Source organism: Sinocyclocheilus anshuiensis, unplaced genomic scaffold (genome assembly GCF_001515605.1).
Source record: "Sinocyclocheilus anshuiensis isolate Anshui unplaced genomic scaffold, SAMN03320099.WGS_v1.1 scaffold4110, whole genome shotgun sequence".
NCBI lineage: Eukaryota > Metazoa > Chordata > Actinopteri > Cypriniformes > Cyprinidae > Sinocyclocheilus > Sinocyclocheilus anshuiensis.
The window spans coordinates 72,887-91,994 of NW_015543100.1; the positions used below are offsets into that span (position 1 = coordinate 72,887).

The following is a 19,108-nucleotide window of genomic DNA, read 5'->3' on the forward strand; positions in this document are numbered from 1 at the left end:
TTTTGGAATGCCAAACAAAGTAGTTTCGCTTTCACAACGAAACACACGGCAACAACAATACTACAGCGAGAATCAAAGTTACGAATTATACCATTTGGGCGGTGTTATGCAAATCTTCCCACATTGTGACGTAGATATGTGGGGGCGTGTTAGAACGAGCCGTTTTAGGTAGGCGTGGCTGACTCTGAACTTTTATAAAGAATATCTCTTTGGATTTGAGACTTTAGTCTTTGCAACTTTACAGATCTTCTTTATGCACCAAGAGCTTGTAATACTCCAAAGAGAAAGGAAAAATTTAAATTGCATTATGACCCCTTTAAATCTAGATTAATTTAAAACGCGCTTTGAAATATGTTTCAGAACAATAGTGTTTTTAGTTTCGCATCCTCTGCCAGCTAGTCAGTGTTAACTAATGACATTATGTCACATAAGCAAATATTAATGTATTGTTATGTGTGATTTTCTCAGCATCTCCCATGCAATGGTGAAGTGATAGTGAGACAAACTGCTGCAAACCAGCAAGCCAGGTGAGACAGACCAAATCCTGTAAATATACCAAATACCAAAATTCTCTTGTTCACATAATTGCACATTTAATAACACTCCTGTTGTGTTGAAAATATGACTACTTTGTGTGATTTAGGGGTCAAATTGAACCCTTTTGATTTCCATGCGGTTCACCAAATATCAACACTATGAAAAACACTATAGTCTTGTTTTTACATAAAACCTCAATTGTAGCTTGCCAGAGACCTAAACAAAATATAAATATCATAAATTATGAACTCCTATTGTGTTAAATAGTTTTTCCCTTTGAGTCTTCAATTTAAATAGTACTTGTTTTAAAATTTCTTAAAGTATTTCAGTATTTCAAGTTTTTTTTTTTTTTACCTGATTCTTTGCTGTTTTTCAATGTGTTGATTTTTGGCAAATTACATGGAAGCCAACTAACACCATCTTACTCACCAAAATTTGTATAGCCTTTCCAAAACACATCTATGTGTCGAAACTTTGCATGTACATCCATGACCCTAAATGAGAAAAAGTCATAACATTTCATAAATAAATTAACCAGTGTTTCAAGCAATTGAAGTAAAAATCGAATGTGGATGAAAGGATAGCAGGGGACTGTTCCGGGTACAATATAAGTTGTAAGTGGTAAAATAAGGCCCTTTGAGTTAAGATTAGTAATACATTAACTAACATAAACTAACAATGATCAGTACATTTGTTACAGTATTTATTAATCTGTTAACTCTTAAAAAATACAACTATTCATTGAAAATTCATGTTAGTTCAGGTACATTAAATATTATCAATGGATACAACTTTTGATTTTAATAATGCATTACTAAATGTTAACATAACACACTGGTCTCATGGTAACAAATATAATAAATAAATAATAAGTAATTATCTGCCTGTAGTAGTACTATACAAACTATTTATTTATTTATTAATTATTATTTTTGTTACTTATTTTTTTTCAAGGATTGAGAGACAAACCAAAAGTATTTTCTTTCATAATCATTAGCATGCCATAAATTTAACTTGCACTGAACCTAGAAAATTCCTTTAATCGAAACCCTCCTTCCTGGGACTGACTGGAATTCAAAACAAAAGACAATTTTGTCGTGTCATAGATGTTGTCAGAACCCAAAAGACTAATTCGCTGCTGATTTCTTCGAGATTTTGGGGGGTTTTCAATGTATGAGTAAAATAAAGCCTGTGGTAAACATAACTTGACGATACTTTGACGTTTTGTTCTACAACATAAACTGCATACACTCACACCCCAAACTGTGTTATCTTAAAAACTGTCTTATCTTACAACCCCATAGGAAAATCTCGAAGGAACTAGCAGCGAATTAGTCTTCCTGGTTCTGACGTCATACCTGCACCACTCTACACTTGGTTAAAAACATTTGTTTCATTTATCTTATTAGCATAAATCCACAGCAGGATGCAGGTCATCTTGAATCCCAGGTCAATGCTCTAGCGGATGGTTTAGCGGTGTCCCTCCTGCACGAGCCCCTGCCAGACCCCAGCGAGCCACACATACGAGGCCTTCTCACCAGACTAGAGGTGCGTCTGTAATGGATGGGTGGTGCATTGACACCGTCTGTCACAATGAACACAGTCATTAATAGAATGTGTCAGCAGTCATTATGCTGTCATGTCGCGCTCATTACATATATTTTCATTCTCGTTTCAAATTATGTTGCTGTTGGAAACCGAATGCTCTTGTTGATCCCGCTGAACAGGAATCTGTGATGTTTGTAAATACCAATAATTTTTTGTCTTTTTGCATTCAGGCAGTGTCTCGGACTCTCCACAGGAAGAGTTATGAGGAAGAAACTGAGGAAAAGGAGAACTGTGCTCTTCAAGACAGAGTTAACCATATACGCTCTTACCTGAGGGACAGGTGAGATGAACTAGATGAACAGATATGACAAATATTTACCCGTTGTCACAAACTGTTCAGGCTTCTATGTGTGTGGTTGTTTCTAGGTTTGAACTCCACCAAAAATGGCTCACACCCAGTCTTGTGTCATGTATGATTTCAGAAAACAAGCTGTCATGTGAAGAGACATCTCTCACGCTCTGCCTCTCAATATCCAGTTTCATTTTAAAGTGCCCCTATTATGGGTAATGAAAGGTTCATATTTTGGTTTTGGCAGTCCCCAACAACAGGTTGACATGCATGCAAGGTCAAAAAACACTTTCATTGTCTTATAATATGCATTTATTTGTACCTTACTTGCTCAACGACTCCCAAACGATTCGCTCAACGATTCATTTTTCCAAACCCCTCCTGTGCGTGATGCTAATCTGCAGTGATTGGTCCGATTGGTCTCATTTTCATTTCATCATGTCTGTAATGCCTGATAAAGCAGCGTTTGTGAGCGCAGTGCTGCTTTGTGTACAGCGTTGCCGGGGAAACCTCTATTTTTACCGCTCCAAAAGCGGCACCTAGTGGCAAAGAATGAATTTGCATTTTCATTCAGACCAACCAAAACGACCAACAAGTGGGCGTGCAATATGCTAATGTTTCATGTTGACGTCAACATGAAATGGCTTGGGATTCGTTTTAAAAACGACTTGTTTCAATGATTCAGAGTCGACTCTTTCTTTTGAGAGACAATAACTTTATACACGGTGCACTTTCAGATTTAAAACTTTGCAGGATGTTTTCATTCATTTAGAGCTCTGTTACACACTGCCTGAAAGGTAATTTAAAAAAATCCATAATAGGGGCACTTTAATGTTCATCTGTGCACTCGTATTGTCAATGCTTATGCCTAGAGACAAAAGTTCAGACACACCTAATCATTTTTAATTGTAAAGTCATTAAAATGATCTCATACAAAAAAAAGAATTATAGAAGACACAGTGACCAAAAATGTTACGCAAATCAAAATTATTTTATATTTTGATTTCTTTAGTCGGCACTCTTTAGATGTCAGTTTTGTTAATTATCTCAACAAACATCATGAGGTGCATCCTGGGATGCTTTTAGGTGGCACTGAAGGAGTTCTCATGTATGCCGGATATTCAATATCCACTCCAACCCATCCATTAAAAAATAAATAAATAAATATATTTATAATATAATAAATAAATATTATGCACATACGCTGTAAAAAAAATAATTTTGAGATTTTGCCATGACAACATTTTTTTTTAGATATAATTTTTTTTTTTATAAATGTTAGAAATTTTTAAAATAAATTTATAAACAAGAAAATGTACGTTTATTGGCCCTCAACTAAGTTGAAAGTTGAATGAACTAGTATAACTGTTGTTTTAGCTCAAAAACGCATGTTGAAACAACTGCATCACGCAGAAAAAAATTTGAAGGCAGTGGGCAACAAAGTTACATTTTTTTTTACAGTGTCCGCACAGTTAATAATTGTTACAAAACAAATGTCATGCTTAAATCTTTATATTAAAAAGTTTTTAGGATTATGAGACATAAGTGTCCAACCATGAATGACAGTGTACATAAATCAGGCAAGTTATGTAAGTTAATATACAGAATTACCGAAAAATAAAGATAAAATTGAGAAAATTAAAGGAAAAAAAAAAAGTTGTAGGTAGAGGTTAACAGGGCAGTAGTAAAAACGTAAAAGTGAGCAAAAATGTAAGTATTGTAATGAACAAACATTAATATTTTTGTGGAAACGGTGATACATTTTTATAGGATTTTTTGATTATTAGAAAATTTAAAAGAACAGCATTTATTTGAAATATTTTTAAAATTTTTTTTAGAACATTATAAATGTCTTTACTGTCAGGTTTGATCAATTTGATACATCCTTGCTAAATTAAGGTTTTTATTTCTTAAAAAAAAAAAAAAAAAACACTTACTGACTCCAAACGTTGGCACAGTATTTATCTAGTCAGTTTTCATGCAGCACCCTGTCTGTTCTGAACTGATATTCAGCCTAGTGTATTCTTTTTATGATTGTGTTGTATTGTTGTGTTTATAATGCTGATGTTCTGTGTCTCAGGCTGAGCGGTCTGCGCTCTCTGCTGCAGGGTCAGCGTGAGTGCGACGCGAGTGTTTGTGCGGTTCAGAGCGGGTTACAGAAGCGCTGGGCTCTGCTGGAGGAGTTACACACCCGAGTGACTCTGAGGCCTGACAGCACACAGGAAGCACACGACCCTCACACCGTCCTCACAGACACTGAGGTGATGCACTATTGCCATATAAAATCTTACAGTGGCACTCTGTGACGAATGTTTACTGATATATGTGTCTGTGTTTGTGTTTTAGAGCCTGCTCAGTGAGCTTGGTCAGTTCAAAAGCAAAGTCCAACAGTGCCGGACACAGCTGGAAACCAATATAAACCTTTTACAGGTCAGTACACACAAAAGATTATATAGTCATTTCTGAACAAGTTTTACAAGTTTCAGAAATAGGCATATCAAGACAAGTATACATTGCCAATACAGCAACTTTCATGCATTGAAGCCTGAATAAGTGTGGTTTTGCTGGCTGATCTTCCTCAGGCACTTCGCAGCAGTCATCAGCGTCTGAACGAAACTTTCGGTACCACCATAAACTCTACATGGACCAAAGAGTTATTACAGTCCAACACTGATCTGGTATGAAGACATTTACAGATAACAACAGTCTCAACTTCTTAGATAGTCAAGTCAAATTTATTGTATAGCACTTTTCACAATACACATAGTTTCAAATCAGCTTTCAAGAAAATCATGATGTTAATGTTTATAACAACTTAATATCTTATAGTTACATTCAGCAGATTAGAGCTAAATAGAGACAAATGACTAAATGTAAATGTATATCTTCATACCTCATAGTTGCATTCTACAGATTTGAGTTAAGCGATAATATATACTGTATATATATATACAGTATATATAATTAGTGCTGTCACGTGATTAATCGCATCCAAAATAAACGTTTTTGTTTACATAATATATGTGTGTGTACTGTCACTACTGTGTATATTTATTATGTATATATACATACACACACACACATGCAGTATACATTTTGAAAATATTTATGTGTATTTACTAATGCTGTCAAACGATTAATCGCGATTAATCGCATCCAAAATAAATTTAATCAAACTGAGATGTTCACCCAGGGCACTTTTCAGGGTATATTCTGACAGTTTAGAAAAAAAAATGACTTACTAAATACTATAATGCAGACAAAAATAGAGCATATTCTTGCTTTTTATATGCTTTGATTTGTTCAGTAAATCATTTCCTTTCTTTCCGGTGACAGTTTTCGGAGATCCATGAGGATTTCATGTCTTTGGAACAGCAGACGTCAAATTTTGTGATCCACTTGAGAGGCCTGAAGGCTTTTGAGGAGGAAAAGACTAAATTATCTGTGAATCAGTCACGGCCGTCTCTTCCCGCTGTCCCTGTGTACGTTGCTGCTCCGGAAGCAGCGCAATTACATTCTGACCCAGAAAGTGACCCGGAGTCCCCAGGAGCCTCACAGAAGACCAACTCCAGAACGTCCCCCTTCCATATGCTCTGTGGGGTGAGGAGGAGGAAGTCATCGCCGTAGTTTTGACGAAAGTTGGATGTTTTTACAGGACATTATTTTATGCCTAGTATTTTATGTGACAGCCTGTTGTTCAGGTGTAATGCCAGTTTATGCACTTTATTCACAGTTTTAATTAATATTATGATCAAAAATCAAAATCAAAAAAATTGGAATCGCTATATAGTGCCTATACTGTGACTTGTGATTTTCTACATGTGAAATGTGTAAATAAGATCTCATGTATAATTAATAAAACAATAATAATATATTACATTAAATATAGTATTGATTAATTTTAGTATATATATAATAGAATAATAGAAAAGTTTGATGTCGGAAGATTTATTTGAAAATACTGTAAAAACAGTAAAATTGTGAAATATTACTTTTTAAAAGAATATTTTTTAAAAAAGATTTTATTTTTATCACTTTGATGGCAAAGCTGAATTTTCAGCATCATTACTCCAGTCTTCAGTGTCACATGATCCTTCAGAAAACATTCTAACCTGCTGATTTTGTGTTCAACAAACATTATCTTATCATCATCATCATCATCATCATCATCAAAAATAATAATAATAATAAAATAAATAAATAAAAAAGACAACTTCAAAAGAACAGCATTTATTTTCTGTTTAAACAAAATCTTTATAATTATACATGCCTTTACTGTCACTTTTGATCAATTTAACGCATCTGTGCTGAATAAAAGCATACATTTCTCTCTCTCTCTCTCTCTCAAAAATAAATAAATAAAAATCTTACCGACCCCAAACTTTTCAGCATAGTATTTGTCTAGTCAATAGTCAACCACCTCATATGATGAAATCCTTGTTGTACTGTGACTGTGCTGTGACTTGTGATTTTCTACTTGTAAACTGTGTAAATAAGATCTTTTCTGAATCTAATCATCTTAAGCGCACATTAAACGTACAATGAACTGAAACAAACAGTAAATGTGGTAACAGCCACAGAAAAGTATTTGTCTCTATGGCGGTCTATGCTGGCCATGCCATGTTTGAGCACAAGAGGGCACAATCCAATCAAAAATAAACAGCCAGCTCCTTCACCAGAGCTGAACCCCAGCTGCCATACTTACACGATGCACTACAAGGTGTGTACTTTCTAGTGATAATCATCAACACTAAAGTAACAAGTTAGAGCAGTGGTTCCCAACCCTGGTCCTGGAGGCACCCCAACACTGCACATTTTGCATGTCTCCTTTCTCTGACACACCAGTTTCAGGTCTTGGAGTCTCTACTTATGAGCTGATTACCTGAATCAGTGCTGCATTCAGCCCCGACAAAAACGGTGCACATGTGCAAACAATATACTTGCTCTTGTGAATTTATTTTGATGTTAATTACATTGTGCTAGCTGTCTCTTTAATACCATGTGGTTTATATACATGTTGCTGCTGATTGGGCTGACATGTTTGACACACCCACCAAACAAGAGAAAACGTATCTCAAACCCCGTTGCACACCGCTGCACACCGTTTCCAGGAAACATGTCGTTCAAACCGGAAACCGTAGCAAAACGGTGCACACCGGTTTGAGCTTGAACTCGCCCCAGGTGTGTTTGATCAGGTATGTTTGACAAAATGTGCAGTGTTGGGGTGCCTCCAGGACCAGGGTTGGGAACCACTGAGTTAGAGGATTGGAGCATAATATCATACAAACCATTTTACGTGTAGGCTTACTGACGTGTACAAACATCACATTGCCTTTAAATTATGATAGTTTACATTGAAAAACCAATTCAACAGCTGTAAGTGCAATCTTTGACACATTTGTACAACTGAAAAGTAGAAAGAAATAATTAGGATAATAAGGATGTTGCGGGCAGTATTAGCCAATCAAGCATTTACACCTTTAGTATTCTGGTTTCAACATAGGCTACAGTGGATTTGAACTAATTATGCAATCATTTGTTCTCATACACATTTAGGGTGGATATGCAAACTTCTTAGAGGACCAAAAGCCGTTCTTCACGGTCTGTTCTCTTCATATCTATATTTCAGCCAGATACAGATTTTACAGTTTTTTTCCCCTTCTTCTTCTCTATGCTGTTACTCATAGCAGCGAGGCCAAACTTTTCCACCAAATCAACTTTATAGTGGGAAAAATCTGCTCGGTTGCTGTAAAGCACAGTCTGAAAGTGTATTTCAAAAAGAGATGAGTGTTCTTATGAGAGCAAAGGTGCTCCTTCATTCTCTACTAGCCTTTGTGGATTTAGTAGGAATTTTCATTTGATTTAACTCTGTATGATGTACTGTACACTGTTTTTAAAAATTCATTTTGGAGTCTACTTCTCTCTTATGAATACAATTATTATTATTAGATACTTATGTTTTGTGAGGAAAACGCAAGTGGTGCTTGCCTGTATGAAAAGCTTTTGGTTTTTATTTTATAAATATTAACATTATATTAAAGTAGGCTTTTTCTTCTGGTGTTTGTTTTTAACATGTTACTATGTGGTTGTCAGTGTGTTTTGGCTGTTTGCTAAGTTTGTTGCTTGTTGTCCCTGGATACAGTATGGCTTGAGTCACTCATATGGGATTTATTTTTTTATTTTTTCATCCAGCTGGCAACAACTGATCACTTTTTTTTGTCATTCTTTCAAAATGCTGCAGGGTTTTATGCATCATTCATGTCTGTAGCACAAACGTTGTGAAACAAGTTACACTACCGTTCAAAGGTTTTAGGGCATTTTTTGACAGAACAAAATGATTAGAATTAGCAAGGATGCATTAAAAGTGACACTAAAGACTTTTACATTGTTACAGATTTCTATTTCATATAAATGCTGTTCTTTTAAACTGTTCTGATTTCATCAGATTTCTGAAAAAAAAAAAATCAGTTTCCACAAAAATATTAAGCAGCACAACTGTTTTTGATATTGATAATAACCAAATATTTGCTGCTTTCTTTAGCAGCAAATTGATTTCTAAAACTGGAGAAATTGAGTTTTCAATTGAGTATATTACAATAGAAAACAGCTATTTTAAATTCTAATAATATTTCACAATGTTACAATGTTTGTATTCTTGAGCAAATAAATGCAGCACTAGTGAGCAAAAGAGAATATAAAAAACATTTAAAAATATTCCAACCCAAATTTTTAAACTCTAGTGTATATGCTATAGTTTAGGTTTAGGGGTTTGTTCAAATCATTCACCTTTAGTATTAGCTAAAGTAATAGTGCCAATTGCATTCGTGCACCACTAACAATATCAATCTGTCATTTGAAACGGTTCCACACATAACTTGTGTAAATACACATTAATGTTAAAGCTGCAGTCCGTAACTTCTTTTGGTTAAAAATGATCTGAAATCAATATTTGAGCAAGTACATAACCAACCAGTGTTCAAAACTATCGCCTTACTTTAGCCCGATTCACAACGGTTAGCTTATAATAATGTTTTCTAATTTGAGTGGTAGGGGTAGGTTTTCGCGGGAAATTCGAGCATGGCACTGCGTCATTACGTCACGTTTGTAAACATAAAGAAGTTGTTCCGGCTACTAGACTATCACATGTGAGGGTCCTGCAGGTGGCAGATCGTTTATAGCCTTTTCTCACAGCAGCTGGAATAATTAAATGTATCATTTTGATGGCGGATTGTAATCCAGAAAGGATTATGTGTTTATGAAACACATGTGAATGAAATTAAATTATATTCCAGTTATAAATGTGCTTCTGATTACAGATAGCCTGGGATTACAAAAGATTTGTATTTTAAAGAAAACCAGTTCGAAGGGAGCATAATTTGCTTTTTGGGTTAAAAGAATTTCTGAATATGAAATTCGAAGAGTATGACAATTAGACTGTGCAGAAATTGAAACCTACACGCTAATACACACTATAGCCTACTCATGTCACCAATGCTGATGTTGTTAACATTAATCATTTGAGAATAAAGTATAACAATAATAATCATTTGAACGGTTTGATGTGATATGAGTTAACTGATCTTTAGATTTAATCACCATTGGTAGCGAGATTTATGGTAATGCTTTTTTCCTCAGTTGGTCAGAACAAATGTGGCAGACTTGTTATTTACTTGTTCAGATGGCAATATACGGTGAAAATCCTTTTTTGGGTCATATTCCAAGACGTAGGCTAGAATCTGTGATTGCGAAGTACAGTAAATATCCTGTGTATTTACTGTGTAGTGACTGACTGCCACACATACTCTTCAGAACATTAGATTCATCTGCCAGCGCCGCGCCCACTCACAACCCAAGCTAGATAATTCCGCACACAGCTGCAATTCCAGGTTTTCAAACAGAGATGGCGACAAAGAGGCAAAACTTACGGACTGCAGCTTTAATGTTAAGTGTGGCTTTTGCTATAAGCATACTCTTTAATGCTTGACTGTTCATCAGTTACTATGCAACCCTTTTCATGGTTCAAGGACTTAAATTGGTTAGATTGTCTCTTTCGCTCTTTAAAACATGAATTTGGCACGATTCCTCTAGGTAAAAGCCACTATACTAGAATTTATGGTCAGGAAAAAGGGTCTCGAAAGGTCATTGCCAGAAACCTGTTATTACTAAAAAGTGAGCTGCCCTCTGGATTCACTCTGAACCGGCAAACGCTTTCGATCCAACTTTAGTCAGTTCCGCAGTCGTTCCTTTTTACAGGACAGTCCTGTACAGTAACCACCAGTCCGCTCTGGAGAACGTCTGTTCAGAAGTCAATGATGGATGGTCATGCACTGATCAACTGCTGATCTCATTATGTGACAGTCCAGCCTGTGTGAAAAGTTGACAGAACATAAACCATGTTGCTTTTATGGGACTGGATCTCGAACAGAGGATGAGATCAAGTATATTTATGCGCTGGATGCTGAGATACGCAGAACCAGTCCAGCTGACAGTGTGTCTTAAGAATGTCAAACAGAAGGCCAGAAAAACAGCCTGTAACATCTCAGCGCTGGAACCTCAAAACCGCAGCTTAACCAGCGACAAATATGTCCAAATTGTGTGTGAACTGGCTGTGTGTGTGTGTGTTTGGGTGGGTGTAATTGCATGTGTTTCAGTGGCTGCATTGGCTCGGTGCCTAATTCATCTTGTTTTGTGGCCTCTGCACCTGTTGGTCTTTCTGTGGCTGCGGCTCTAATTGAAAAGGGTGGGCCGTACCCAGGGGACCGCTAGGAGGAATGGAATGTGCGCTTAAGCGCTCCGGGATAGGAGTTGTCACAACACTTTACATGCACACACACACACACGGCGAAGAAAGAAAGCAGGAGAGGGGGAGTGTATGAGAAGTGTGAAGATAGAGATCATTTGTGCAAAGCAACGGCTGAATAAAAGCGTTTCATCCCTCCACGCAGCACGACCTTTCACTCATTCATTATTAAACCAGAGAAACAATGCAAATAAAAACTGCTTCATTCATTCTGCTCAGATGCCAGATGCGAATACAGTCTAATTTGACACAGCGGGATTGTTAGAAAGCCAATGCGGCAGATAACACTGGAATCTCTGCCATGTACCAGACTGGAAGAGGAGAATTCCCCTGATAATGTCAGGCCTGCCATAGCTGACGGGTGAGATCAGACCTTTGGAAAGATGACTGTGATCGAAACATGCTGGCCGATGCTTACCATAGCTGAGAAGATGCAGCTTGTGTGCATACATTGGTTTGTCTATCTATTTATCTATTCCAAAACATATTAACGAGATAGTTCACCCAAAAATGAAAATTCTGTCATTAATTACTCACCATCGTGTCATTCCAAACCTGCAAGACCTTCGTTCATCTTCGGAACACAAATTAAAGGGTTGCATCTATGTTATGAGCCTTCTTCATACTAGGAAAAAAATGGTTCTGTTTAGATTCTTTGGGGAACCAGAAACTGCTTTCTATGACCTCTTTGACTCTGAAATGAGCATTTGCTGTACACTTTACTATCCCATGAGGCCATGGGAGAATGTAGAACATCTGAATTACATTCATACTACACACATTCATATGGAACATGCTTTTTAACAGACACAAAGTAATTACTTATTTAAAAGAAGTACATACTCAGAGAGTATGTGATTTTGTGTCATGGTCAATAAGTCTCTTAAAATAACCTTTTCATGACAAGGCAAGGTTAGTTCAGGTTGTAAAATGTACTTTTGATCAAAACAATGATATGTAAGAATTAATTCATGATTTAAAAGAAAAAACATTTAAAAACACTTGTACTCTCATTTTCATTTTTACTTTTTGCTTGATGGTGACACCACATGACATTTTTGCTATATAGTGGTATAAAACTAAAACTTTTCTTAAACTAAATTAAACCAACATGAACAAGGAGTTTAATTTTTTTTAAAAGATTTTCCTTTTATCTTGGACACTCTCATACTCTTTTGACTCTCATAATGGTTATTTAAACAAATTTTGGCCATTTTTAAATGAAAATATGAGTGGTGCTTGTTAAACTCTTGGCGCTGCTTGTTGTTTTAGAGCACTGATATTCGGTTGCCATGGTGTTCTGGATGGTTGCTAGGGTGTTTTGTGTGGTTACAAGTCACCAGTCCCCAACAGGTCTGTTCAATAATATTTTTGGTATTATATATGTTAATATTTTTGCCTAAGCAAACAACACTAAAATGCCAAAATGTCTTAATTCTGATCTGTAACTCAATGTTGAGCCAATATAACATAATTTCCTTCCTAAGGCCTTGGTCTTTGAGATATGGACCAATCCGATGGAGCGTTTGCTGCTTAGATAAACGAGAAACTCTGAGGAAAAGTAAAATCATTCATTTTTATGATGGAGTGCTCTGTGAGATCTACTCAAGGACGAGATCTCCATGAATAGTTTTCCAAATGTTCGGTGTGCCGTATGCCCATATGCTCACAGCCGCGAGCAGCTTAGTTTTGTGTTAGATGCCATTCGATTTTGAGCAGAATGATTTGGCTGTTTGTAATAGAATCATGTTGGAATCTAGTTTTATTGAGGTCATAAAAGAGAAGAGCCTCATGCCAAATGATAATAAGTTATTACTGGTAAACTTTTAAGAGCAGATGTGTTACTTTAACGTGTGTTGGACGGCCTAAAAGTCTTATCAAAGGATTCTGGGATATTGGGGAAGGACAGATGCATGACGCAGCACAATACAGGCTGCTGCAGATATGATTCTCTAGATATGTAGCACAGTTACATACGCAAATGACTCAACATCATCAAAAATAAATAAATAAATAAATAAATGTTAAAAAACAAAGTAAAACCTGCAACACACAATAAAATGCTATCTGAACATGTTAAAAGCTAAGACACCAGGAGAAACAAACAACTTTAAGGCCATGGTGATGAGTGAATTTGACGTGTGATTTTAAGCGATTGTTTAGTGATTTTTATAGCGATGTATTAGCGAATTTTCACAAGTTTGTCCGTTGACGGATAGCCAGGACTGAACAGAATTAAACATTGCTTGGTAATTGGTTGACCTAAAATGGTATTATCTAATTGTGTACTTAAATTTAACAGCTGAATAATTTCTGGTTGACTGTAATCCATTACATACCTTTCTATCAAAGTAATCTGACATTATCAAGATTAATTTGTTGTCTGAATAAATTTTGGTTTGACTGTATCTAGCACAGTTTATGACTAAAGCTACTACAACATCAAAAAGTTATCATTTATACCTAGATATCCATTTCTAGTAAATTAATTCATTATTAGGGGACCTGTCCTCTAGATTAATTTATAGAAATTACTACTAAAAAAAAAACATTCTACTTTTAAAGGACACCCTTTTCCTCACTTTGTAATGTTTCTTCAGTAATGAATAGATAAGTGTTAATTTATATATAGTTTTTTTTGCAATTTTTGTACTTAAATTATTTGTCATGTCACAAGACTATTTTTTATGGGAAATATTCCATGTAGTCTCTAATGATTAAAATAATAGGCCTATCGCTAAACCTACAGCTTTAATAATTATATGAGATTGTTTATAAAATAAAATTGAATAATACAAATGTTTGAACTTCCATGTCAACTGCACTTGTTTTATCCTTTAACTAGGGCTGTCAATCGATTAAAAGATTAAAAAGGACACCCCTCGGTCCGTTCGCCGCGGTGCGACCGCACCAGTTGCACCCCCCTTAGGACCGCCCTGCTCATACACGCATTATTATAACGGACTCACCCGTGCTAACTGTACTGTACGACTCCTGTACGCCACCGCAATCGTCTTTACCTTGATTGCAGTCTTCATCCATCAAAACTTTACTAGCGAGACTGGTTATCCAGTCGAGAAACCGTAGTTTGCGTCTCATCTGGCCATACAGCGGTGGGATGTGTTGACAATCCGTTCAGTCTGTACTTCACACACCGCGTGTGACGTGTGAGGGCTCGCGCTCTTCAGAGACAATCACAGAATATGACAGAGCTCGTGTTTAAAAGCGAAACACACTGGAATTAATAATTCACTGAAAACGCAACGCGAGTCTCTGTTCTCTCTGCAATCTCTGATGTAATCAGCCTGGTTTCCTTTATATTAGCGCTGTTTTGAACAGATTGTTTGAATGCATTCGCTTACTGGATCATTGGACTGAAAACTTTCCCGGAGTTTAGCAGCTTAAAATGATCTAATCGCAAGCAGAGAAGCAAAATTGGGTTAAAAGGTTAGAATAGAAATTGTGCTTCAGTAATTTTGCGTTAAGTGTTAAGGATTGTAAAATTAATCGCATGCGTTAACGCGTTAACGTTGACAGCACTACTTTTAACAGACTATACTGTCATTTGGCGCTGAGGCGAGACATTTGGAGGATGAGCAAAAACGTATCTAGCTAGCAAATTGATTTTGCCCTGTCTTATCTTCATAATTTTGTTATATCATTCTATTGTTTGCAAGCCCTCTCACTGTATCTTTTTGTACTGATTGGATTTAAATTATGTCAAACTTTACAAAACTTGTCTGTTTAGATTTAATGACATGAATGATGTGGCCTCTACACGCAAGTTAATCGCTGTTTGTCTTCTCCATCAGGTTGCTGTGAAATACGTCGACAAGCCTGATAAATACGGGGAAGGTTTATGCATTGTATGTAGGATGCACTCTCTATGTTCCCCTCTCACTGTTTTCAACATAAAACATCTCTTATTACCAATAATCACATACGACTTCCTTAAGTATATACAAATAAGTCCTTATTTGTAAAACAGCTTCCACTTTACCAACTGTCTTTCTTTTAGCCTGGGTATCAGCAATGTCTTCCAATGGAGATCGCCCTCACAATCCAGAGATCATCCAGCTGCTGGACTGGAAGGACTACAATGACCATTATGTCATGATCATCTAATGTCCCTCTCCTTGCGAGGCTTTGGAAGACTTCGTGAGGGGTCAATGAGAGCTTAGCATGCCAAGTCATGAGGCAGGTGACTCAGGCTGCGTATGTGTGCTGACTGCGTGAAGTGTTCCACCGTGACATCAAACTGAACAAACTTCTTAAGGTAGATCTCTTGAAGCATCTTGGAGACGTTGCCACAGTTCTTCATGTGGCATGCCAAAAAAAAAAAAAAAAAAAAAATATATATATATATACACATTTAAAAGATTTGTTTCACAGTGCTATCTGAAGTCTAAATGAATCACATGATGATCAAGCATTTTTAACTTGTACTGATGCAACTCTGCCTATTCAATAGCGCTGCCCAATTATCTCTCCCTAACATTTTTGCCTCGTTTTTATTCGTTGACAAAAAAAAGATTTTTGTCAGTTTTTGTCATTAAAAACTTAAACATTTAAAAAAAAAAAAAAAGTTTAAATTGTTGTCTGTGAAAAATGTTGTTGTGCTTAATAATATGGAGCACATTTTAAAACAGTGAAATCAATTAAATATACCTCATGAATTGAGTAAATGTAAGTAGAAATTTAGTAGATCTGCGAAACTACATTTGGTACCATGACAAATAAACCATAACACATCCTCTAAACTTTTGTCAAATATTCCACTGGTTTAATATTTTCCAAGTCCTTAACACAGCATATATTAAACCATTTTAAAATATATACAATACTACCATTTAAACTCGTTTAACAAGCATTTTAGAAGCAAAAAATGAAACAATTTAAAGTAATTCAAGTGTAATCAGTTATCCCGTTTCCACTGCAATGGTGCTGGATTTCGTGCCGAAGCTGGGGTCATGTTCGGCGGGGGAACTGTGAGCCTCAGACCCATTGTTGCCAACTTTGTTGCTAAATTTAGCAACTTTTCGGACTAACACTTGCAATGTTTTCTTCCAAAAGCACCTAGCAACAAATTTAGCTCTTTTTAACATTTATTTGGCAACTTTTAGCAACTTTTGACAAGTGACTCAAATAATAAAAAGGCCCACATTTACCATTTAAATTATGCAAAAAGACACATCGTGTGAATTAAGTTAGCTTCTATTTGGAATTGTTTCATTTAACAATAATAATTGAATAATTGTTCATTTATGATACACTTTGTTAGTAGCTTGTATCTGCTATTGTTGATCAGTTAGCTGAATAATTATGTGAGTGAATATAGTTTTTCAAATTGCAAAAAGTATTGAAATGAAACTAATTCTGTATTATTATAAAATGACTCTTTTATTCTACATAGCATTACCTGTATTTTAGATATTCACTTCAGGATGCAGTGGTCTTACAAATAAATTGTTTGTGTGTGTACACACTTTCTTTTAGTACGTTTTTGTAAGGCAGCATAAATGTGGTTGCAATCATTACAAAATGATTCACTCATATTACTCACGTTACTTCCTGTTTTTGTTAATAAGTTCTTATTACTAGAACTTAAAGGCCGCAGGCAAAAACAATTTCCATCATGAGCTCTGAACGTCTGTGTTATATCAATGATTAAGTCCCTGTCACGCCATACTGATGGACCCCTGGATTCCTGCCGTGCAACATGGATTATGAAATGTTAACAAGAACTACAGAGTTCTCATTAAAGGATTAGTTTAACATTGACATTCCAAACCAATGACTTTCTTTCTTCTGTGGAACATAAAAAAAGCAAGCTTCAAAATGAGCTGGAATCATCCAGGACTGGAATTATCCATTTGATAATAAATCATGTTTATACTGATTATCTCTTTTTCCATGGCTTTGTCTTTAGGTCACTTCTACCAGCTAATCCCACAGGAGGGTCCATCATTTTCTACAAGTTTTGTTCTACTGGTCTCCATCTCCTCTTATCGCTCCCTCTCTCTTTGTTTATCTCTCCACCCTCTTCATTCAATATGTAAGGCAGACCACTCACGTAAAGGCTAAACAAACAGCCTGGCCTCAAGACAAAGGCCTTGTCGCTCGTACACATGTGACAGAAAACCTCTTCACACTGTTCCCTCAGAAAAGAGAGAGCGAGAGAGAGATGGAGGGGTGGGAGGAGGCTGGTGATGTCTATTCAGAGATTGTCACTAGTACACAAAAGCGACTACATGACACTCAGGCTAAATCAGGAGTTAATGGACTCTTTTCTCAGGCCTTTACAACATGATGGTGTGAATGAGGTTTTGGAATCTGAATCTCTCAAAACTGGTCAAGAACATGTCCAGGTCATTTTTCATACAAATACTCATATTTCATTAAATATATATATTTACAAACATTTAAGGTATAAACACACACACACACACACACACACACACACACACACATATAAAGAGTACTGAAAAAAATGGTGTAGAATTTTTTTTCAGTCAAAAATTGCAAGTAAACCTGTTGTGATATCAGATTTTTCACTACACGATTATCATGGGCACAAAAATTCATGATAACGATAGTTCTGTCATGACAACTCTCGGAGGGTTTGGCATGGTAATGTACATGACAATGTTAATGTATTTGGTCTTGGCGGGATCTTGAAAAAAAACCCCATACTATCAGTCAAATGAATCTTTTATTTTAAATTTTTTTTTACCAATGAATCACACCATTGCATAACAACTACACTAAACGGAAGAGACTAAAATGCTAACTGTTTTTCGCATAGTGCATATTTTTACTCCAAATGAGTGTTTTATATAACTTCCTTCTGTGAACTAATTCGCAGAATGAGTCAGAATTTATATTATTTTAGTATTCTATACAGTGATAAAGGCATTGTCGATTAGCATTACCTTATAAATACATATCCTTCTTAAAATACCTGAGATGGCTTGGCGAACACAGATAAACCATATACTGTTGCAGTCGGGCATTGACTTTCTTCATGTTTCATCAGATACATTTTTTTTTCTTTCTGCATTTTACTCATCAGGGATTTCCTGGAACGTCATAAGTTCTATTACTCCTATGAGTCTTGCTTGTGGACTTTCTGTGCGAGGGTGCCCTCTGGCGTCAAGTATGAATAAAACAAATTTTAGAGAGTTTAGCGCTCCATAATGCCGCTGGATTATGGTGTGTCATATTGTCCTGTGTGTACTATTCATTTTTAAATATAATTTATTACACCACCAATTAACACAACAATGATATTTCATTGTTCAAATATCATGATTATCGTCATCATCAGTATATTGCAACACCCCTAATTGATAGTAAATTTCACAAATAATTACAAGGAAACTGCAAATAGGCTAGCCTATTAAATGAAACATGAAATTTTGAAGTATAAAGACTGAAATAGTATTTTCTTGTAAAAAGTACTTAGGCCTAATCTTTATTTTTTTTACTACCTCAAAACATAATTTTTATTTCACACACACACACACACACACACACACACACACACACACACACACACTGTAAAATAATCTTTTAAGGTAATAAATAAAAAGTAAATAAAAACGTTTAATTTATTTACACTTATTTACTAGTGTTCTTGTTATTCTTGATGTATTCTCTAAAAATCAAAAGTACTCAAAACATTCATACATATCACAATAATAAAGATTTGACAGGAATATGTGCCTAATTGCCATGAAAATATTGTCATTAATGCAACAAAAAGAAAAAAAAAACTTTAGAACAGGTTTTATTTTCTTGAAGCAAAATATGTTTTCTTATTTTTTCCTTTTGGTTTTGAGATGAAATGCGATCAGGAAATGTTCTTGTGAGAA

At 35.7% G+C, this 19,108-nt stretch overlaps 1 protein-coding gene across 1 annotated transcript in view; it reads left to right on the plus strand.

Moving 5' to 3' along the window:
- The window catches only part of LOC107694715 (uncharacterized), an 8,063-nt gene extending 1,915 nt beyond the window's left edge, over positions 1-6,148 (plus strand). Inside the window, exons 3-9 of the mRNA XM_016494405.1 lie at positions 469-527; positions 1,947-2,085; positions 2,316-2,425; positions 4,515-4,695; positions 4,781-4,864; positions 5,017-5,112; positions 5,771-6,148. Coding sequence (XP_016349891.1) covers positions 469-527; positions 1,947-2,085; positions 2,316-2,425; positions 4,515-4,695; positions 4,781-4,864; positions 5,017-5,112; positions 5,771-6,061 — 960 coding nt within the window. The 3' untranslated portion in view covers positions 6,062-6,148. The remainder of the gene's footprint in view (positions 1-468; positions 528-1,946; positions 2,086-2,315; positions 2,426-4,514; positions 4,696-4,780; positions 4,865-5,016; positions 5,113-5,770) is intronic.
- Positions 6,149-19,108: the final 12,960 nt, after the last annotated feature.